Source organism: Bactrocera latifrons, unplaced genomic scaffold (genome assembly GCF_001853355.1).
Source record: "Bactrocera latifrons isolate USDA-ARS-PBARC rearing strain unplaced genomic scaffold, ASM185335v1 scaffold_327, whole genome shotgun sequence".
Classification (NCBI taxonomy): domain Eukaryota; kingdom Metazoa; phylum Arthropoda; class Insecta; order Diptera; family Tephritidae; genus Bactrocera; species Bactrocera latifrons.
The window spans coordinates 14,186-39,451 of NW_017536930.1; the positions used below are offsets into that span (position 1 = coordinate 14,186).

The window sequence follows — 25,266 nt, forward strand, 5'->3', positions numbered from 1 at the left end:
CTTAGCATTCGATAAAAGTGAGATGTTGAACTTGCAGACAGCACGTGCTCTTATATTATGAGAATATATCCACACTTTAAATGTACGTACAAATGTATCCTAAATTAGTAGTACTTTCGGCTTGCACATAATTAGATATTTAAAAAATTGCATTATCTTTTTATACACTTAACTTTACACTATTTCCATTAAATACTCAGTGTTTAAAATAAAGGATATTCATGCACATTGTTATGTATACTTATATTCTACAAGGGATTTTTTTACAGTTTAGTTTGAGCTTTTAAGGGTAATACACACATACATACGTACGTATAAATACTTATTCACATACATATGTATATGGTCTTCAAAAATATTTTTAGAATATTGTTGGAACGTGTATCTTTTAGGGGTGTGTATTGGGCACGAAAAGCTTTTGGAAAATATTCAATACACAAGTAGAATGGCACAAAGCTGTTTGCAAGGACTTTTGCCATCGCGTCACTGCAGCTGGCGCTCATGGCCCTACAGCTGCTTCATGAAGCTCGTTTCGTCGTTTGGGAGCGTAAGTTTCTCACATTCGAAAGCAAACTCACATCAACATTGAAACTTATGTATAAATATTCTAAAATTTATATACATATGTAGTATACATATGTTCATACCTGTGTACGAAACGTACTCTGATGACAGTACCAGCGTGATAGCTTTTTTCCTTTATTCCGATTCAGTTTACAACGGAAAGTTTTAAAAGACAGTCGTGAATCGCGGGTAATTATTGATAATAAACGGTTAATGGAAAGTAACTTTCCTTTGCTCCATATTTATGAAATCAAAATCTCCAAAAAGGCATTGAAATCTAAAATAGTTGCGAAAATATACGACTACACATTGGGTTTAAACTACAGCATAGGTATATACACATATGAGATTTTTATGGAAACAACTGCATCGCGACTTTTATATTTCATTAAACTAAAATTATTTAAATATTAAACAATCATGTGCAACTGAAAAACAAAAATCTCAAAGAATTTTGAAAATTACTGGCTAATATTTTTATGTGCAAATAAATTAAAGAAATCTGTGTAAATTCTTTTTTGGTATAAATCATGTATTTCTCAAGTCAATGAGTATAAACTATTGAAAGCGCATGATATTTATTTACGCCGCAATTTATATTGACGTCTGGAAACATGCGAAAACGCTAAAAAAAATATTTCGGTTGGTTATGAAAACTGCTTGCAATGCATATTGTACATGAATGTATATGTATGTACATATATATATGAGCATGAAAGTGCATTATATACTTCGGTGTTCATATGTGAAATTGTTTGCATAAGTGTATATTGTGCAATAGATGTATATGGTATGCTTAACGCATATTTATCTGTATATGTATCTACAAGCAATTGTACAATTGGAAATACTTTGGGTATATTAATTATTTGCTTTATCACTGAAATTTTAATGCTCCTTTATGAATTCTTCATACATGTAAAAAGGTATAGAAATATGAACGCAAATAAATTTGCACCTATGTATATATACATACATACATACATATTTATGTACATACATACTCTTTATATACTTTTAGATATATATTTACTTATTTATATGCAGTTACAAGTATGTATCAGAAAATCTTCAAATTAAAACAAATAATAAGACCAAATACAAATAAATTCATCTACATTAATACTTCTGTTAAATCAAATTGACGCTTCCCCAACTATCGGCGCCCACAACTGGGTAGATGACAGTTTTTAGGGTAAATGATGCCATTGGGTATTGACGTATACAGTTGAGGCTGGCAATGGCTCTGTGATTAAGCAAATACGAATTATGTGAGGTTGTGTGGGTGTCACGTTAAATGCATGATGAGGTGGGAAGCTTACTTGCTATCCCCTAAATGCCGAAGGGTAGGTTGTGACGTTATGATACAAAGACTGTGGTAATGTGTGACGCTGTACACACGGCATCTTGAAATCAGAGAAAAATCAATTTTCTTTTTATATAACTGAAAAATATTATAAACAATCTTGCTGGGTGGTATTTATGAAGGCGCGTGCATAAGGAGGCGTATACAAAAGTACACATATGGTATGCTCTTCATTGATCCTAGTTCATTGCGAACGATAGATACATTTGTTGTATTATTTACTGTAATTTATTACCATAAGTATAACCAATTGCTGAATACTCATAAGAATAAGAATTTTGCTTAATGAAATAGGTACAAAATATTTTCACCTTTAACCAAGTTAAAATAAGTGTTTGGCCTTGTCCAAAATTGAGAATTTTTTAAAAGGAAAGTTGAATATATTTCCATATTGTTGAATAATTAAGCTATTATAGCGGCAACTTTTAACATCACTTTTGATTGAAATCAGTGGACGAATTGTTTAGCTTTTGTTCTTCAAATTTAAATAAGTTCCACTGAAAATGAACGTAATCATTGCTCCGTTATGACTCCTCGATCTTGCATTATATACAATTATAAAACTCATTCTTATGTAATCAACATTCATATACATCTAAAAAAACTTTGCTATGCAAACAAGGTAAATCTGAATCAATCTGAAATTGGTTTAGTACAGGGAAATTATGGAAAATGGGAGGAATAAATTATCAATGTTACTCGTCATAATATCTGAAAAGAATTGTTAAAGTGTGAAGGACGAAGTTGTATAATAAGTTAAATAGTGGGATTACTTATAGAAATACTGAAGTTAAGTATAAACTAAATAATAATTTTTATATTGAGAGTGGCTATACGAGTATTATAGTTAAGTTATTTTTTGGCCACAAAGTACTTGTCTCTTCTTCTTCCTAAGAAGTTTGAAGAAGCCGAGTTGCTCGTGCTCCATCAATACGTTTTGTGTTCTTGCAATGAACAGCACCCAAAGAGAATGGATTTGTATAGAGCCAGATTTGAGGTTAGATATATTGACCATTTTAGTGGTGCCCTGCTCAACAAAATAAAAATTGCTCTCCAAATATATTCAGTGGCATCAAACTAACCCTTCTTATACTCTTGGAATATGTGTATATCCAAGGAGAATAGTAATTTTGTTCACCTAACAGTCGTTTTACATATAGATAAGTATTTGAGAATATATTATTGTCATTCCATCCTTGTGGCAAACATTTCCCTTAGGCTCCGTTTACCTCAAATAAAGATTTTCGAACTTCAAATTGATTTACTTATCGGTAAATAGATGAGTTGTCTTAATGAAACACAGAAAGCTTTTGTGTATAATAAACGAATTTAAAAATTTCGGTTGGCTTAGCAAAATTAAGTGAACTTATAATTTGGATATATTACAGTTTAATGCAAAAAAAGGAAAAATTGGTCAACGAATTACCCCATCTCTATATTTTACATGGAAACATGTTCCTCTGTAATATAAAATGCATTTATTCCAGATCCAAACACTATAATGATTTCTAAATTTCCATCTACCTTTAATTCTTTTATGTTGTGAATATGAATGAAATCAGTCTTGACTTTGGTTGGAATGACACATATTATATCTAATTATTGAGTTCGGTATCTCACCTTATTTACTAATAAAGGCGAAAATGTTTTTATCGGTATAAGATTCCAACGGATTGTACTCGAGATTTAATTTAGAATATGTTCATAGAAATAAATTTCATTTAAAAAAAAATTATGAATTTAAGTCTGATTGGATAATATCTGATTACCAGTCTTTCTGTCCAGGTAATAGAGGTGTCCGCTTAATAGATTGTACTTAATAAGTATAAGCTTAATAGGGCGTCCATTTAATAGAGCTTTCACTATATTCCTTATTTATGAATTTGTTTGTTATTTATGAATTGTTTTTATCTAAGTTTTTTCGAACTGAACATAGCGTGCTAAATTTTACTAAAGTCTATCTATATATGATCGGCTTTCATCGAACAATGAATGTTGAATTCTTCGCCTTTCATTCATCAAATCTTCTAATAATGCTACAAAGTATACGAGTAAAAATTTTGTTGACCTAACGGTTGCTAGTAACATCTAATACTAATCGTGATATATGCTATATATAAATGATCAGTATCACCAGGCCAGTTGAAATTCAAGTGACTAATCTGTCTATCCGCCAGTTCGTTCAAGCGAAATTTTTGGGTAAACGTTACTATAGATATCCTAATGAAGCATTGGTACATGTGTTCTTTGCCAACTGTCGCACCCACGAAATGACGCTAAGCTAAAAAAATTTAAAGTGCTAAGCCAAAAATTAAGATAAAAAACTTTAATTTTACACTAATCATCTGTATTTCAGTAACTGCTTCGTCTTCTTTACTGGCGTAGACACCGCTTACGAGATTATAGTCGACTTAACAACATCGCACCAATCGTTTCTTCTTTTCGCAGCGTGACGCCAATTGGAGATTCCAAGCGATGTCCTTCTCCACCTGGTCCACGAGGTCTTCCTCTTCCTCTGCATCGAATACCTTCAGGGCTGGAGTGTTTTCGTCCATTCGGACAACATAACCCAGCCAACGTAGCCGCTGTCTCTTAATTTGCTGAACTATGCCAATGTTGTCGTATAACTCATACAACTCATCGTTCCATCGAATGCGACATACGCAGTTAGACTACGTAGACAGTTAGTCTACGACTTCAAAGTTATGATTATTGTTTGATAACAGGAGATATTTCTTCTTGCGCTCGTTCACCAATGTCAAAGTCTACGACTTCAAAGTTATGATTATTGTTTGATAACAGGAGATATTTCTTCGTGCGCTCGTTCACCAATGTCAAAATCTTATCCTTTCTGGAGAAAGCAGAACTAACGGCGCGGGTGTTTAGGCCAATGATATCAGCATCATCGGCGTACGCCAGCAGCTGTATGCTCTTTTGGAAGATGGCACCTTCTCTGTTTAGTTCTACTGCTCGAATTATTTTCTACAGAAGTAGGTTGAACAAATCACACGAAAGAGAATCGCCTTTTCTGAAACCTTATTTGGTATCGAATGGTTCGGAGAAGCCCTTCCCGATCCTGACGGAGCTTTTAGTGTCTTAATAACTAACTTGGACAAATTTCAACCAAATTTTGTGCATTGAATTACTATGACTTTATTATGCGAAATCAGACTACAACACATCTACCGTTATGACAATTTTAAGTTCCGTATCTTTCTTTCACTTTAGAATATTATATACATTTTAGAAAATATATACGGCTATATTAAGATATCGAAATGGTGATAATCGGTTAAACCGAAAATATTAGTTAATCTGCGAGATACATACATATGTTATTGAATTTCAGAGAGCATCTGTATCTGAAAATAATTTGCCACTGCGTCGAAAATAATAACAAGTAAGATATCTTTGCAAAATTAATGTTTGGATTATATTTGGATATTACGTTTAGCTACAATATTGTGTAATGTCTGAAGTAGGTCACTGAATTACGGGGAAGCATTTTTCCAAGAAATCAGTCCAGACCTTCATCTGGTTGATGATTTCATATGTAACTATCAAATATAAATGGAAAATATTCACAATTTCGTCGAACAACGAATATTGAATTTTTACGCAAATTTTTTTTAGTATAACATAAAGTTTTGCAACACCTGAAAGTATTTCCCCGCTTTTGACCTTTCCAACATATATATTTATTTGTATAAATTATAATAATTTAATTAATAATATATATACAATTTTAATTATAATATTCGGTTCCACCCGAATTTTTCCAAAACCTTTCGATTTCGTTAAACATATACAGGGAATATTGATTAAACAATCGCAGGCAGTGCATGCAAGGTAAAATCAGTGTTTGTAAAACATACCTCATAAGCATGTACTGATAGGATTTTTCAAATACCGTTTTAATTATTTACTATTCGTCTTTTTTAATAAAATCTCTAATAAATGCTGTTACTACTTACAAATATGGAATAATAATAAAAAAATTTAACATTCACTGCATACGTTACGTTTTTGTACTCTTATTACATGTTTGTTTTATTCACGTAACGGTTGTTTGTACCGCATAAAACTGATCGAGATAGTTATAGCGGTGTGCGTATGTAGTATATAAATGATTAGGATTACGAGACGAGCTGAATGACTGTAGGTCTGTCCGCCTGCCCGTGCAATCTATAATTCGGACAAAATGTGAGATATCTTAATGAAACTTCGTACACGTGTTCCTTGTTGTGCGTTTTAAATTTTTTAAAGTGGGCGTTGTAATAGGTTGATTGCATATATCTCCCAAACCATTTAAGCTATATTACTTTTTGCGATAGAACGAAAATAGGCGAAATCGGAATATAACCACGGCCGCTCTCCATATAGCGCCGCTTAAAGATGGTTTCAAAGGAGAAATGGGTTTGGTACATTTCGCTGAAAACCCATAGGATTTACTAGACCCAAATCAACCGAATTCGGTATATGACATTTTCTTGACATTCCTGCAGAATTCAAAGTCAAATTCCTTCACTTTCCAGTATACTAATCAAGAACCATTCAAAGTATCTGGATAAAACTTTGCTGAAATAGAGCCCTCAAGGTTTTTCATCTTACGCCCAAAAATTCGGATTATAAATTTTCAAGAACCCTGACGTCAAATATGTGGTCCCCAGTGCTTCTGGTTTTTTGCCGAAAATATCAATCAATATGTGGGACATTTTATTGAAATTTGGGAAAAATGTTTCTTTCATCAAGACATTATTATCACGAAAAGACTTTCTGAAATTATTTACCTGAAAAGACTTGTGCAGAGAGATGTTTTATCTTAGAAGGGACTTTTTACTTAAACTATTTCAGCTCTTAAGCTGCAAACCAGAGTTACAATATTAGAATCTTAAGTATTTTTCGCTTTTTAAAAAAATGTGCGTGATAAATAAATTTTGACGTCAATGATTGCAAAAAACTAAAATACATATGTATATTATTTTGAGCGGACACAAAAAAAAAAATGTTCACTTACCTTGGTAACAATTTAAATGCAATTACCAAATAGGTATAGTTATTTTTGTCTGATACAATATTTTTGTGTATGGTCAAATGTATTATTTTGTAAACGGATTTGCTTTGTGCGATTTAATAAATGGTGAATAAGTAACCCTTTCAAGATTTATAGACTCTGGTAGTCAAATAATGGTAGACTGGGAGAAGTTGATTGTAGCAGAACGCCGAAAAGAGGTTGCACGCCCAGCCTGAAAATAAAGTAGTTCGAGGAATTCAGTAACACCCTAAATTATTCGCTGATTTGGAGGAAGCTGAGTCATCGGAATTTTTTGCTTTTACCGATTTTGGAGCGTATACACCACAAAAAATCCACACTTATCGAAGAGTTGGTTTGCGGAACGTTTGCTATATTTTAAAAAGTATATCCACAGTGATATCGGTTTTTGGGATTTTGTGGGTCGTCGATTTTTATGGCGTAAGGAAGGCTAACCGGTAAAAAATAATAAAAAATAATTAAATATTGTAATAACGACACGAAGCATTCTGCTTCAGTGGTTAAAGAACGCATGTTGAAAAACGTGAAGAAAGTGATGCCACATCCTCCAAAGAGTTCATATCTTAATCCTACTGAAGCGTGAAGTTAATAGCAACAAGTAAGAAAGACTAAGTTCGGGAGTAACTTGCAAGAATAAAAGCCGTCAAACCGCCCGGAATCTAAGCAATTTTATATACACAGATACTCTATATAACTCATACATATAGGCATTCGGCATTACATTTGTTAGTGAAACGAAAATCATTATACATATTTTATGGGAGTTGGGGTAGTACTCCTATATAATACGTATAATGTTAAATAAACAATTCGAAACTGTCCGAAAGTTCGAAAATACTGATAACACGGGTCAACACAAAATTTGATAATAACTTAAGCAGTTAATTTCCATACGCCATTTTTGATTTTTTATTTAGGAAACCGCTTAAACCATATTTTTGAAAATATGTGGTTTTAATTTTCAATTGAAAATGAATCACTTAAAGAAACATTTTTATTAGTTTTATTAAGTTTTACTACCAAAATAACTTTCAAAAAAGTAAAAAATAATTTAAAAGTTACTACTTTTACTTTTTCTTTTATGTTCATAGGCACTATCTCTTAATAAACGCCAAATATAGTATCCCATCATGTTTTCATTGTATTGGCCTTGATAACGTTGTTCGAAGCTCCTGGTGAAAACGTTCTCTTTGCTCTTCTGAATACGCTCCTATGTTGTTTTGAATTTATCTAATTGAGCATTCAGCATATGTACTTCTATTGACATTCTGCAGCCCATGGCCTCAAATTTTTTTAGCGTATTTTCAACTAGGTTTTCGTAGTTTTCGGCTTTGTTATTTCCTAAGAATCCAGAAACGAGTGCTTTGAAACTGTTTCAAATCGCTTTTTGAATACGATAAAGCAACGTTGGAAATTTTTTATCGACGAAAATCTTTCTGATATGCGGACCAACAAAAACCCCAGCTTTAACCTTTGCTTCGGATAACTTCGGGAAATTTTTTTAAGTATTCAAAAGCCTCTGAGATTTGATCCAGTTTTTTTTTAAATTGTTTCATCAACCCTAGCTTAATGTGCACACGCGATATTAACACCTTTTCTGTTTCAACAATTGGCTCAATTTTTACGTTTTCTTTTCCGATACAAAATTCTGTTCTTTCAGGCCACGACCGTTGAGTATAATGCTTAGCATCCGCTCTACTATCCAATAAGCACAAATAACACGGATACTTTGTATATCCGCTTTGAAGTCCCATAAAAAATCCCACCATTTTGAAATCTTCAATTAGCTGCCAGTTATACTCGCAAGCAAATGCAATTGTGTTTAGCGAGAGCCTAAAAATTCTGCTTTAATTTTTGCCAAATTTAAATCTGTAATCAAATCATTGAAATCTCCCTTAGTGACAAAATAATGTTTTGCTTGTTCTGAAAAGGAGTTTTTACCGATACCAGATCGGAATTACTTTTTTGAGAACTAAGAGATGAGCCACTTTTTTTCGAAAATTTTTTTGGTGGCTCAGGTTCAGGTCGTGTGAAACTGGAGCACAGAATACTCAAGTGTATATTCATATTTTACATCTCGAACTTTAAGAAATTGCCCACATATATAACAAAATGCAAATCATTTTACATTTTCGCGACGACATCTTAAGTTACTCTTGACTTGTACAAAAGATCAGAAAAAAAGAGTATTATTTACAAAAGTAAACTTAATACGAAAAAGATGTATTTTCTTCTCGTTTTTGTTAATAATTTATCAAAAAATCATAAAATAAACTTTAGGACCAGGAACGACATTTTTTTTTTGTAGATTCGTGTAATAGTTATGTGAGGGATAGGTTAAGTTTTCGCTATTTGTATTTATTTTATGTAAAAAGATATACTGTTATGAGTAAAAGATGTTCTGTAAATGTCAATGAGATAATTCAAATATTGGCCGATATATTAGCATAAAGTCACCTGGGAGCTCGAAGATTATATTAGGTATATGGAGGCTCAGGGAAGTATTGACCCGATTCAATACATTTAGGATACACAGAATTACTATTGAATTCACTTTGAATTGCAATCCCCGAGTCCCTCAGGGTCCCGAGATATGTAATTTCACTAAGGAGTAAGCGGTGCCACACCCATCGTCCAATTTTCCCACCAGCCGCAATAAAGCCTTACCATACCATCTCGGAAGTAAATTCTAATGTGTTTGGCGTGTTTAGTTATTGATTTATTGCGCGTTTAGTAGTTTTGAATGGAAACGTTATATGGGGAGTGAACGAGGTCATCTTCCGATTTCATCCATTTTCACACTGTCGGTAGAAGTTCTTATAATATTTCCGCAGCGCAAATTTGATTGTAGTAGCAATAGTTGTTCAGGAGATATGTACATTAAATTTATTAGAGGGCGAGGTCACGCCCGCTCTTTTAAAATTTTCTGCCCACAAGTACACCTTGCTACCGCGATCCCTTTTGCCAAATTACAGTTTCATATCTTAAGCAAGTGCTTAATTATGGCACTTTATACTTTTTCGGTTAATGGCGTTTTGTCAGTGTGGCAGTGGTGCGATTACGCCTATCTACGAACTCATAATATTTTTTTTATTAAGAAACTAGCATATCAAGTTTCATCAAGACATCTTAATTTTTAATTAATTTACAACTTACACGGATGGACGGACGGACAGACATACAGTTACGGGATTTCAGCACGTCTCTTAATCCTGATCATTTATATATGTATTCAGTAGCCTATATCTATCCGCTTAGTTTTAGGTGATACGTACAACCGTTAGATGAACAAAACTATTTTACTTGTAGCAACTGGTTGCAGGAGTATAAAAAGGAAGACTGCTTTTCAAAAAATATGCGTAAATATTTCTCCTGAACTTACACAAGATTCGGTGTATTCTATGAATAAAAGAGTGGAATCCATGAAAGAAGCCAATATTTTATTGTCCTCGAAAATTAAGTTACTTTGGATTTTTTAAAGAAAACTGGAATTTTTAAAATAAATGTCATTTACATTACGAAACCTGATAAAACGGCCTTTTTTGCCACTTGTGAACAATAGTTTTAATAGTTTCGAAGAAAAGTCACTTCAAAGTCAAACCATCTCCCTGTACACATTTTTTTATTTTCTGTATACAGTATGGAATAAACTCCGAATTTCGAAATCCTTTATTTGAGATAAGAGTTATTGACTTTTTTTTACCGAAAAGTTGAGACAAAGGTCCTTTATTATCAGACTTTTTTAATTATCCCATTCATTGATACTGAGATTCATTCGGTATATGGAGAATCTTCTTCATATACTATACGTATACATACATATATATGTATAATATACATTTTCCTTCTCGTGCAAAATTTCGATATCTTCAGTTACCCTTTATTTACAAAATATAGTAAATGTATATGAAACGAAAGAGAGCTTATACTCTCCTTTCTGCCATTTTGATGTTAGAAGGGGAAATTCGTTTATAAAGTGGTACATTAATCCTATTTGGGGGCGTGACACGTCCACTATTTTATAGTTTTTAACCCCAATATGCCCTTCCCTACTTTTATAGTCCTTACTTAATTGGGGTTTTGTATTATAATTTGTTCCTTAAATATAACGTTATAATTTTTCACTTAACGCATAACCAGCATTTCCATAATGCCAACGAGCAAATATACCAAGCTATGCATTGACAGATCGATAAACATACATCCGGAACTTAATCCTTATTGCCAGCTTAATTACTTCGATATTATATATAATTCCATATCCGTCTCAATAGGTTTTTGATGTTACAAACAACCATTAGTAAACCAAAACTGTTATGAAACTATGTGGTACTTGCAGTATAAAAAGCAATTCATGAACCAATAACCTTTTTAGTGGGAAACATAAGAACTACATTCGAGGTTGTTTAACCATCACTCATGCAACTCGTAAATTCAGTTTGTTTTCTTATTGAAATATAGTTGATTTCTTTTTATACAGCCAAAATATTATTATGTTATATTACTATATCTATTGGACTTATTTAAAGTTAAACTGATTAAGAGAAATATAAATCATCTTAGTGCTAAGCAAAACTTATTTCACTCAAGTTAGATGCCGATATAATCAATACTTATTGCACGTATCACCTAAAACTAAGCGAGATAAATATAGGATTATATGTAGCATATAAATGATGAGGATGACGAGGAAAGTTGAAATCCGGTTTACTGTCTATCTGTCCGTCCGTGTAAGCTGTAAAATTGAGATATCTTGATGAAACTTGGTATGTGGGTTCCTTAGTACAAAAAAATATCGTAGATGGGCGTAATCGGACCACTGCCTTAGCCACAAATCACTATTACTTGAAAACATATAAAGTTCCGTAACTAAGCACTAAATTAAGATATAAATCGGCACCTGTGGGCAAAACTTTTTCGTTGGCGTTGCCCCGCCTTCCAATATGTTGAATGTACAAATCTCATAAACCACTTAAGCTACACAAGCAAATTTGCTGAATACAATTCTTCAATCAAACAATCGGTGGATAACCTCGCTCATTCTCCAAATAACGTTGTTAAAAAACTACTGAAAGCGCGATAATGCAAAAGCTAAATACGCCAGAAACATTCAATTTCATCACCGATATGGTAAGAAAAAGCTTTATGTGAGCCCGGTGAAAATTGGATGATGAGCGTGGCTCCGCCCACTATTTGGTGAAATCTCATTTCTTATATCACAGTGTGAAAATAGGTGAGATCGGACAACAACCATGCCTACTTCCCACATAGCATAATTTTAAATTCCACTTGATTCGTTTAGTTTCCATTACACAAATCAAGAAGCAACTAATGTAACGGGATAAAACTTAGCACGAATGTCTTTAGTGTGTGAAACCTGATGACCTAAAATTGTTTAAATCCAATGAAAACTGTTTAAGCCCGTAGGTACGTATATTTAGACTCCGGAACCTATAGTTGACTTTTCATCGAAATATGGATCAATGTGTAATATGTAACAGAAATATATAACTAAAAGTAAGGGATAATTCTTCTCTTATAAAGTTATATCTGTATGTCAAATAGGTTTGATTTGTTTTAAAAAATTGTTCCTGGATTTCATACAAAAATGAGTTTACACATTTACAATTCTCAGTGCTATGTTTTCGAATCGTTGTAACTTATAACTTTATGAGACTTGTGAAAACCCTAATAGATAAATTTAAGTGAGTACTTGGCTTAGCCCCTATATAACTAACATCAGGATTTTTGAACATCTGACTGACTTTACTCTATATGATTGGTTTTATACATTAAAGTATTTTCCTGCCATTGATTCTTGAAAGAGTATAAAATGTTCGGTTGCACCCGAACTTAGCCGTTTCTTACTTGTTTCGAATAGCTTCGCGGAAATGTCGCATAACACTCAAATAGTATCACTTATTGATGGTTTGCCCCAAACAATTATCATCGGAGAGCTTTAAAAAATATTAACGGAACATCTTTGTTGAATAATTTCACTCATTATAAAATCACAAATTATTATTTTGATGTGAAATTTGTAAAATATTGCAACAAATGGGGTTTCGCCCGAAATTTAAATTAAAAAGTCTTACTATTTTTAGCTCATAATAATACTTGTATACAATACAATGTATGTATAGTGAAAAGTCAATCGCAATCGGGAACAATTATATTAGGATGATTTGTATCAAATTTTTTTACGATATCTTAATTTATACTCCAGTTATCGCTTGTAAAATTTGAGGTTTTTGTCATATAAATCAAAATCCAACCAAGTGAGCAAAATATTTGGTAACCCATACAGAATATATAGTAAACATCATATTTTCTCAAACATTATAAGTGCATTTATTTATGATGATTTATTATTCCGTAGAATCGCATTAATAAATACTAGACTATCGGTATTTTGTTGATGGCTGCAACCAAAATTGTAGATGCTCCAAGAAATGGACATGAAATGGCGCCATTAAATACTCGAGCGCGGGGCGATGGTACTCATGGAGTAACAATTGTTCTTACTGCTTCTCAGCGAAATTCGGTAAGCTCAGTGGAAGTACCGGGTGGCGAGCCCGATCGTGCAGCATGGTCTGGAAAAATGCAGTTTTTCCTTAGTATAATCGGGTATTCTGTTGGTCTGGGAAATATTTGGCGATTTCCGTACTTGTGCCAACAGAATGGTGGAGGTAAGTATATTAAATTCATTTAATATATACTGGAGGATCCGTCCACGCTTTACTGCGGCTGATACATAGATAATATTACTACTACCATCTATATGATTTATATTAGTTAGATCATAGCTATTAGTTAAGGAGATATAGCATTTGTGCTACTTTACAAAAAAATTAATCAACCATTTGTTTTTTGGAGGCTGGCAAGGTTATGACATCAGTCTTTTTGGATGCAAGTGGTAAGGATAATTTTTAAACTGTACGCATATACATACTTCATCGTTCCCGTTTTAATATTACATTGCTCTGTGCAATTAAAATTATAATAAACCTTTTTATCAACACTTAAATTATTCTGCTATATTTTTATGCTAAATATCGCGTTTTTTTTTTGCGTTCTTCGAACATAATTTAGAAAAGTAACCGCAATGCCTTGACGACGAATATGGCAATGCCATTTTTGCTCTAAAAAACTGCCGGGTTCAGGAGCACAATCAATATAACCAATATACTAAGCATTTATGATTATGAAAATTTTACTTATTTCTTTCTATTTTTGAATCACAAAAATTTTCAAATGATTTTTACATGAATCTCGAACAAATGCTTATGTATGACTATGAATTTTAACACAAAGAGATAGAAAGTATCATATTATATGTATGTCTTTATAGCCAAATCTGTTCAGCCATTCTTGAGTTATAAATGGTGTAACTAACACGACTTTCCTTTATATATGTATATAGTTGTGAGGTTTTCTATTGTTTTTATATTGTATTTTTTTTTTAATGAAATTTTCAAATGGTTCTTACATGAATTTTGAACAAATGCTTATGATTCTAAATATAATTTTTGCATTTATGAATTGTATTGAATTTTAACATAAAGAGATAAAAAGTATCATATGTCCTTACCCTGGTTCTAAGCTACCTCACCACCAATTTTCAGCCAAATCGGTTCAGACGTTCTTGAGTTATAAATATATATACTAACTGAGTATATATATATTTATTGTATATATACATATATATCATATATGGCACATATATCATATATGTCACATATAATGAAAAATAAAGTAGCAGCACTTTTCATAAGTTTACTCATGTTAAAACGAAAATTTAATTTCGGCTCTATATTTGATAGCAGAAGCTATTTTGAACATATAACAATTAGAGTGAGCCCAAAACAAAATCCTTAGTTACCGTGAAAATATTGAATAATATTTACAGCCTGTCAAGAAACACTTTACATACTAAAATATAACTTAAAATTTCACCTTTAATTAAAGAAATCATATAATTTGATAAGCTTTAAGAAATTGTTTAAAGAAAGTCAATTAAACAATATGTAATGAGTTAATATCAAAAAAAAAAAAAAAAAAAAAAAAAAAAAAAAAAAAATAAAAAAATTTTAACAAAAAAAAAAAAAAAAAAAAAAAAAAAAAAAAAAAAAACAACAAAAAATAAATTTATACATTTTTGACAATGTCAAGAAATTCTATATACAAATCACTAAACTTGTACTTTATTCAAAAGTTTACTTACGGGTAATTGTAATTTTTGGTAAGGGGGATCCTTAGCGTTGACTACATGTTGATGGCGTTTTTCATTGGATGAACCAATTTGGGTAGGCCATTTGGCAGATTTCAGAGCTGTGCGATTCTTGGGTTCGTTTTCGCCACCTTTTTCCTTCGGTGGATCCACTAATTTTCAATGGGATTAAGGTCAGAGCTCTGCTGTGTGATATCAATGACCTTGCCACAATTGTAAAGGAGCTAAATGCACACCTTATACTATGTTCGGACCGACATTGAAAACATTTTGAAAACACATTTGTATGTTGTGGAATCCAAATCGTTCGGACCGACAATGTGTGTTTTCGATAAGATTTCACTGACAACTATTAAAAGCGGTATTCTCTTACTCTTGCAAGATTGCACGATGACACAAAATGCAAAAATCCTTTACCGAAACATGCAAAGCCAAGAGAGCACCCATTGCAGAATCTAGTGATATATGATGGCAGGAAAATAAAAATGGCTTTTGGTCTGAAATATTTTACAGCCATTGCAATCAATTTTCTGCGCGTGTTTGTTGTTATGCCGTTGCACCAAAGAGAAAATTCTGCAATTTCTGCACGGTGCAAGGTTTTGCAAGAGCAAGAGAATCCCCCTCATATGAGAATATCAAGCGACAGCTGTATTTGTATGTGGAATGTAAACAAATATCAAGTGACAATTTAGGGCCGGCAAAACATGTCTTCCAAAAACATCGATTAAACTAGAGCAGGCACCGATTATTATGAGTGGAATGTAAGTTTTCAAATAGTTTGTGTGTTTTCGTTTGACAGATTTTATTTACATGGACGAAAACAAAAGTTTTTTTGCGAAAACCAGTTTTTGCCACGAAAACATGTTTTCGTTGTCGGTCCGAACATAGTATTGAGCTCTTTATGCATTATATGTACGCTGCGGTCAATATAATAGCACCACGCATAAATTTATACTGACTCCGTTTATATCTCTTTAACTCTTGGGCCAATTGAACTCATAACAAAATAATAAATTCTTTGATGCTAATAGTTCGTTATCATAAAAAAAATATTTGGTTTTTTTTAACTGTTTATAATATGTTAATGAATTTAAACAAACGCCTTAAAAACTGCACAGTCAAAATAATAGCATTTTTAACAAAAATAATGGTCTTTCTTAAAATAAATCAAAAATTTTAGTGAGATATCTTATAGATAAATTAATTACATATTTTCAGTACTTTGTCGCGTGCCCTTTGTTTGTTATTACAGCGGCACAACGTCTTCCCATGGAATCCACTAAATGCTGGCATCTTTCAACTTTTATGGAGCTCCAAATTTTCTGCACAGCCAGCCAGAGCCCTTCAACAGTTGTTGGTTTTATTGTAGATACAACCTTCTTTATGTCGGTCCACAGATTTTCGATAGGGTTCAAATCCAAGGAATGTGCAGGCCACTCCATTACATTGATGGAGTTATCGTTGAACCATTTTTTTTGCCGTTTTGCTGGTGTGTTTGGGGTCATTGTCTTGCTGGAAGACCCACACCAGCGGCATTTCGATGAATCCATAACGGTTCTGATCCAATATATGGGACCCACACCTTGATATGAGAAGCAACCCCATACCATAATACTATGACCTCCATGTTTGATAGTTTTTGATGCTTGTATTCGCTGTCCGGTGGCCTACGGACAAAACATCTGGAACCCTTTCCACCAAAAAGAACAATTTTGGATTCGTCAGTCCATAGCACATTTCTCCACTTTTCCTTTGGCCAATTTAGATGTGCTTTAGCAAAAGATATTCGTTTAGCAATATGCTTAGAGGAAAGCAGCGGAACTTTTCGAGGACTACAGGCATTCAGGCTGTTGTCTCGAAGCTTGCGGTGAATAGTTTCCACGCTCGCCGACACATCCAATGTTTTTTTGAGCTCCGTAACTGTCATAAAGGGATTTGCTTTAGTCGTCCTTACTAAATGTTTTACCATTACGGGTGACAAAACTCGCTTCCTACTACGGGATTCAACTTTTTGTTCATATCTTACAGCATTTATTATCATATTCCTTATCTGGGAATACGATTTACCCTCGGACGCTAATTTTTTTATTACTTCACATTTTTCGGGCGAACAATGCTATCCGCGACCCATAACTATACAATTTTTCGTAAATTATTACACGATTTAATAGAAAAAATATAAAAAGATGTTTATTACTTTTCGTTTTCACTTTTTTCCACAAATTTTTGCAAAACAAATAAAAAAGAGTCTACTGGTGCTATTTTATTGACTGCACGAAATGAGAAGTGTTGACAAAAGATCTGTATAACTCATTAACAGTACGAAGTTTGACAACAAATGCACACACACAAAAAAATAACATAACAAATAGCTGAAATTTTTACATCACTCGAATCAGATACTTGCAACTGGTGCTATTATATTGACCGACACGTATATAATATATCTATAACATCATTGGATCATTGTGCTGATAAAATTTAAATATTGGCTCTAGGTTGTTAAGAAACAACGTAATTTCGTTGCACGTGATTTAAGATTTGTATCCAAAATTTACATTCATAGTGTTCTGTGAATGCTAGGACTCTCACCCCTCGGCTGGAGGTGCAACCCCAAATCATTACTGATAGTTTTCCAAAATTTACTGTAAAAATGATGCTTTGCGCTCAAGCGCAGTTAACGCCTTACACTGCTTGGACCAACGTTATAATACATCATCATTTTGGTTTCGTCATAAAATATGACGTCATCCCAATACTCAACCGATTGATGGATACCGCTAAAGCGAATGTGAAGCGCTTTTCCATATTGACTAAAGAAAGCATTGGTTTTCTTCGAGCAACTCATGATGTGTACTTATGCTGTAGAATAGCTTAGTCACATTCTTGCTTATGGAGTTACATGGATTTTGTCGGGGGAAAATCATTATTTTTTCAACAATTTATTTCTCACATAAAAATGCAATATTTTATTAAAATTTTTTATTGCTACAAACCTACATTATTTACAAAGAAATTCTGAAATTTTTGGAAATAAATATTTTAAACTGGGCCATTCTGACGACATTTCCGGTGACCCTTTGGGAGAAAGATATGGCCGCAATGGTAGGATAAGTCTTTACAGGATCATCTAAAGTGAAAAAAAGTTTAATTTAAAGTCTTTACTTGGATAAAGGAAAAAAACTTAAAATTGAATATTTGGAAGATATTTTTACAAAAAATTAAAATTTCGCAACATTTTTTCCATATAATTGTAACCGAAGAAGAAAGATCCTTCGTCTGACATCGCGATTTATGACAATATAAATAGTTTTTCATTTCAACCAACTCCGCAACAGAATTGCCCAATTGGTGATTGTAGAAAATCAACTGTACCTACCTCAAATGTTAATCTTTAACCAAGCATTTTAAAGCTGCAGTTGGTCACGATTAAAATATTTGTGGCAAGGTCACCACTCATCAAAATCGAATTAAAAGAACTGTTAATTACCGTTTCTGTTTAAAATGAGAATAAGAAAAAGAATGTGTGAAGAGTTTCTTGACGGTTTTAAAAGTGTGTAAATTTAGTTGTTGTAATATCGCAAGCTGCCTTGTTCTAACAGAATACATACTACATTGGTTAGCAAATCTCTTATTATTTTTTTCCCAAATATCTGTCCTTCTCCACTCAGTCCTTACAACGGAGTGGAGGTCTTCCTCTTCCTCTGCTTCCCCCGGCGGGTACTGCGTCGAATACTTTCAGAGCTGGAGTGTTTTCGGACAACATGATCTAGCCAGCGTAGCCGGCGATGCGATATTCGCCGTGGCCAACGCGCAAACCATAAATCTTTTCCTACTCAGTCCGAAGTAGCACCTGTTGGCAAGAGTTATCCTGCGTTGGATTTCTATGCTGACATTGCTGGTTCCAAGATAGATGACATTATCTACAACTTCAAAGCTATGACTGTCAACAATGACGTGAGTGCCAAGTCGCAAGTGCGACGACTGTTTGTTTGATGAYAGGAGGAGGTCTTGCCCGCGTTCACTGCCAGACCCATTTGTATTTCTTATTTACTTAAACTAATTATTTGTATTTTATTATTACATTCGGCAGAAAGTGTCAATTTGTTATTGAAATCAAATATAATAACCGTGCGATTCCGTGCTGTGATAGAGTATCAAGTCTCTAAATTTGAGATTTTAAGTCAGAGACAATTTTTGAGACTTGAGGCGATTTTGCTATTCTGTAAGTGACAGTCACAAAATCTATTACATTTTATTATTCAGAGATGTTTTTATACTTGAATGAAAATAAATATGTCGATAACAAATATTAAATTTTCTATAACATAGTCAAAAAACATAATTATAAATAAAAATAAAAATATATGTTGACTTTGTTTCATAAAATTAACGAAATTTATGTAAAATGGATTTATTTTTTACTTTTTCGTGTTTGAGTTGCTTACGAAATATAAAAAAACGACAAGCGATTAATATCTATGATGATCTCTTTTCAGTATTTTCAAAATGGCAGACAACAGATCTTTTTGGTTTTGTAACTGCTAACTACCAGGTCTCAAATTTGAAGCAATATATTGAAACTAAAGCTAGAGGCTATTTAGTGAACAGTAACTAGTCACAAATTGAGATTTTACCTCAAAATGTCTCAAATAGAGATATATATTAGTTTACTTCTGTATAAATATTATAATTCTGAAAATTCACATTTGTATAAAAAGTTAGATTCTAGTATTACTTTTTTATAACAACTTAAAACTAATATGTACATATGGAATATGTACTTTCCTTTTATAAAAGTTTGTTTTCCACGAAGCGCACGTGCTCTTCCGATGACATGGGCAGCAGCTCCACATAATGCTCGTCCAAGTCACCGGTGATACTATGACGCGGCATTCACGTAATAGCTTACTTTGTGCCTGCTTCTTCTGGTTTATTTTGTGAATGTAGTAAAATGTTTTCCCAATTATAATTGTAACCGCACAATTGTTTACATTTACACAGGTACGTATCTTTATATATAAAAATCGTCTGTGTTTGTAAATGAACTAATCCTAAACAGCTGGACCGATTTTGATGACATTTTATTTCTGTGTTCAAGGAGATTCGGGAATGGTTTAGATTCACAATTTGATCAACTGGCAAGTGTTTTTTGAAACTAATTTGTCATTTTTAATTAATTGGTAATTTTGGAATGTTTTAATTGGATCTGTTAGACTGCGCTACCATCGCAGTATCCAATATTCAAACCTTAAAAGGCGACATCTGTAGACCAATAGCAAGTTTTCATAATGTAGACAGTGTTGTTCGTTCGTAAGTAATAAATTGGGTGATTCAGTACATCTATGGGTATCCATTACATTTTTTTCATACGTGCTAACTATTGGAGAGAACAAGAATGCACAACAAGTGTCGTCAAGGCTTTGCGGATACTTTGTTAGATTATGGGCGAAGGACGCAAATGCATTCATAACAAACCATCTAGAATAAAAATATAGCCGCATAACTGAAGTGTTGATAAAAAGGTCTATTATAATTTGAGATATACAGCAATCTTTTCGAAGCATTGCACAGAGCAGTATAATATTTAAACGGTAACGATGAAGTATATACATATATTTCAAACTGATCTTTCCAAAAAAATTATAGAAGTGCTAAATATTGTGAATAGTGAAATAGAACTTCAACCAAATGCACAGTGCAATGAATTAAAACTGGCTCAGTAATCATTCGATGAATAGTATACCACGGCCACTGATGCCATAACTTTGCCATCCGATTTTTTGTCTTGCTACGCAAGAGAACCGTTTCATAATATGCAGTCCACTAGGCTGAGTGTCGACTCGACTCGATTGATTTCACTGGTACCCAGCCCAAATTCAATTTTCGTCTAAAAACCAATGCTTTCTTAACGCACGAAATTCTTTTTGATTAATTTTTTTATAAACTAACACAAGTTGCTTCACCAAAAATGCGATATCTCCTTAACTTATAGTTATAATCTAAATAATAGAAATCATATATATGATATTAGTTGTACTACCTACGTATCAGCCACAGTAAAACCTGGACGGGTCCTCTAGTATATATGTAGATATAATGCACACATTATATATTTCACACAAATGCACAATCTAAAACAGAACTGTTTGAATTAAATATATAGTATACTATTTAACTGCATTTATTTAAAGTAAAGTAAGAATATGTATGCACTTTTCGCTTTTTTGTTCTTCCTGAAAAAATGGGTATTCGTCTTTCCTTTCTTTAAGAAGTTTATATTACAATATGTTTATAATGTCGATAGCTTTTCTCTATCTTACTTACGCATTCTCCCATTCAATTGAAAATGTTTCAATGTGTTTGTGAATCTGTTGCCTCCATCTTGCAGGGTTACTTTAATGCAAACAATGTCATTAGGGAGAAGTATACCAAACTAATTAAGCTAAAACTACCAAAATTGTTCAGATGAAATTATAACGATTATAACGCCACCACTAGTCATATAACGGCTACTAAAAGTGCTAACTGATACCTCACCAAAATTGGACAATAGGTGTGGCGCTGCCGAAGATATCACCCCAGTGCCTATGGTTGATTATTTACACAATAAGGATTTAAAATTTCCAGGTGGCTTTATACCATATATGTATGTATATATATCGGTAAATCTCTAAGGAACTATAAATATAAATTACACTAGTAGACACATAATTTGTGACATGAAAATGCTTATGTGCTTCTAATGCAGTTTGATACTCTGAGAGAGAAATTTTCTATAACCCACAGATATTCTGTAACCTGCGGCTTGAGATTTTATAATACATAAAATTTCATTATATCTCATATTTTCATACGATCAGGGATTTATCCGGTTCAGACCGGTTCTGCCAGTTTGTTTGAAGTAAACAGCTTATGTTACGATCATTTTGCTTTACAAAATTGATCAGTAGACTAACGTACTTTTACTCCGCTTGTGTTAAAAGCTTACGAGCTGTATTTTGGTGATAAACTTGGGGACTAAGACAAAGCACGAACCGCTCATACCGGTTATAAAATTTGTGTATTTAAGGTATTGAACCGAAGTGTAAACTACACTAAGTACTGTAATTTACCATCACCTTGCTTTTCTTGGTTGCAACAAGATAGTGGTTGGAGTAGAAATTGGGGCTTCGGAGCGTAGACGCGTCTAAAACACTGGATACGTGTCTTCCGTTTGTCACAGCATAATCGATCTGGTTGGTGGCTTTTCGATCTGGAGTCAGCCAGGTAGGTTTGTGAATTTTCCTACACTGGAATAGTTCTAGAGAACTACAGATAATCATATTTCGTCCCCGGCGAAGTCGATCAGCCGCCACCTATTTGAGGACGTTTCATCATGGTGGCTGAATTTACCGACTGTTGTTCCAAATATACCTTCTTTGCTCACCTTGGCGTTAAAGTCGCCAAGCACGATTTGGACATCGTGGCAAGGGCAGCTCTCATAAGTGCTCTCCAAGCGCTCATAGAAGGCATCTTTAGTCACATCGTCCTGCTCTTCCATCGTGGAGTTAAAGAGGTAAACGAGACGCATTTGCAGACCACACAAAATGACCAGCCGAAATGCGTGAGTATGAAGAGCTTGACAAGCTGATCGACAAAGTTAATGCTCAAAAAATCTACGAAAAGATGGTGACTAAAAGAAGGTTGTAAGATAGGAGCATGCACTTGTAGAACCCAAAGAGGTGATTTAATGACTGATGCCTAGAACATACTATAATTATGGAGGGAACCTTCTCCAGCCTTCTCAATGGCAGTGAAAGCATAACACCAGGAGATGGTGAACTCGATTCTCCAATCACTGGCGCCCGCAGTAAAGAAAAATCATCGAAAATCGTTTTATTGGTTTTCGAAATACTCTCCATTAAGATATATACACTTTTGCATGGGTTTGAACATAGATTGAGGTATCTCCGAAACATTCCTTTTAAACACATCAAACGTCTCTTCAGATATCGAAAACCGTTGATCTCTTAGTTTATTTTTTGCGAACGGTAATTCGGTGCCAAGTCAGGACTACATGGAGGATGACTCATCAAATCGATGTTTTGACTACTCAAAAGTAATCTAAAAGTACTCCTGATTTCGTGAAAGACAACTGGCAAACAAATGATTGCATACCACTCAGAATTTACTGTTCTGCGTTTCTGCTTTTATCAATATGTCACATGTCAATGCAATGTATTAACAAAACAATGATGTTATCCGATGCATCATATAAAACCATTGATTCATCGAAAGTAGTAATTTTACAGAAATTAATAAAAAATTTATTTGAAAACATTAAAAATGTAAGGTAAGTTACATTCGTTTATGAAATATTATTATGCGAGGTTTCAAATAATATCATTCAAAAAAACTTAGCTAAATATAGTAAGTTTTAAGTTTATCCGTTTTATTAAAAGATTTAGAAATTATGGTATCCAGTAACTTAAGTTTATAAAAATAGTCTAATATAAATTAACCCAAACTTTTTCTGTATAAATTTTAGTTAGTTTTTACATACCCAAATGTGTTTTTCGTAGCCTTTGCAAAAATTTATTTTTATTCTATTTCTTTGTTTACTCACTGTCTGACCAGCTTTCGAAAATAAACGTTCTGTAATTTTTATTGAACTAACTCATATGTTGCCCGATATATCCAGTATTAAGTCACATGGAAGTTCGAAAATATTTATATTAGTTATATGGGGGCTCGGGGAAGTATTGACCCGATTCATCCCATTCTTATACACAGAAATACTATCGTGAATGGATTCTCTCTGATTTTCAGTTGTACTATATCTCACGCATTGACCGATATTTCGGATATACTATAGATACTGGATTCAATATATTCGATAAGTTGGCATATTTTAAGGGAATTCTTAAAGCAAAATTGTATACCGTTATATTAATTACTTCTTGTTTTGTTGGCATGATTGCAGTTCGATTTCGCCCATTCTCGCACTGTGACATAGGAATATGAGAATAATGCTATGTTTAAATTTAGTCGGAATCGGTCGGTCGGTCGTGATATTTCCGATTTCATCAGACTCCCATTAAACCCTAACACCCCCTTGGTGGTGAAATTTAATGTCTCTGATTATTGGTTTAAGTTTTGTTTTGAATAGTTCCATTATATGAGGAGTGAGCGGGATATTCCAATTTAATTTTTTCACATTGTCGGTAGGTGTTCTTATAACATTTGCGCTAAGTAAATATGGTTGTTGTAGCTTTAGTGGTTTAGGCAGTGCCGGTTTTAACACTACCAGCGCCCTGGGCGAGATTTCTACTGCACCCTCCAACTGTAATTCAAACCCATTCGTAAAAAGGGAAAACATTTAATGAAATAACCGTTTATTAAAAGAAAAAAATATTTATTACAAAAACACTGATAAAAATTTACTTTTCTTGCCTTTCTATCAGCGAACTCTTTTATGAGATTTGATGAAATTTAATACAAAAATGTGAGTAACCACATTTTGATCAGGCAAAAAGGATATCAGACTTACAAGTTCATCATACAACATACAACCATCTAATTCTGATTTAGAGTCTATAGTTAATTTTAATTGGAGATCACTAGAGAGCTTAAGAAGGTTGGGATTTTCTGGAATCTGTTTAATATTGTACAAAAAAGACCAAGATTCCGAGTACTCATTTAACTGTTCGAACCTTTCATTGACTGAAATTAATGTAGTGTCCAAAAGACAGTTGAAAACTTCAACTTCAAATTTTTGTAAATCAATAAAATCTGCAACAAATTAAACCTTTAGGTCCAATAATTTCTAAAAATAGATAAATACAATAAAATTAACAAATCAAACAACTTTAAACGGATTTAAATCGTTTTTATGCAAAAATAATTGCGTTATTATTCGCTTTTTGCAAAAACTTCGAACTTTTTTGTATGGAGCTTGGCATAGGCTAAAATTTTAAGTACCTAAAATGGAAAGAAAACAGTGGAAAGAAAACAGGCTGCCTATCTCGCAACGTTACGATCGACCACAACACGTGCGGGATGGGATAGATA

The 25,266-nt window shown here is 33.2% G+C and overlaps 1 protein-coding gene across 4 annotated transcripts in view; it reads left to right on the top strand.

Moving 5' to 3' along the window:
- The first annotated feature begins 737 nt into the window (after positions 1–737).
- The window catches only part of LOC108971140 (sodium-dependent neutral amino acid transporter B(0)AT3), a 51,851-nt gene continuing 27,322 nt past the window's right edge, over positions 738–25,266 (top strand). For 3 of the 4 annotated variants that reach the window (XM_018937001.1, XM_018937004.1, XM_018937003.1), the window contains exons 1-2: positions 738–895; positions 13,363–13,672. In XM_018937001.1, coding sequence (XP_018792546.1) covers positions 13,402–13,672 — 271 coding nt within the window. In that variant the 5' untranslated portion in view covers positions 738–895; positions 13,363–13,401. Of the gene's footprint in view, positions 896–1,143; positions 1,207–13,362; positions 13,673–25,266 lie in introns of those variants that run through there. The other variant, XM_018937002.1, reaches the window with a different exon arrangement.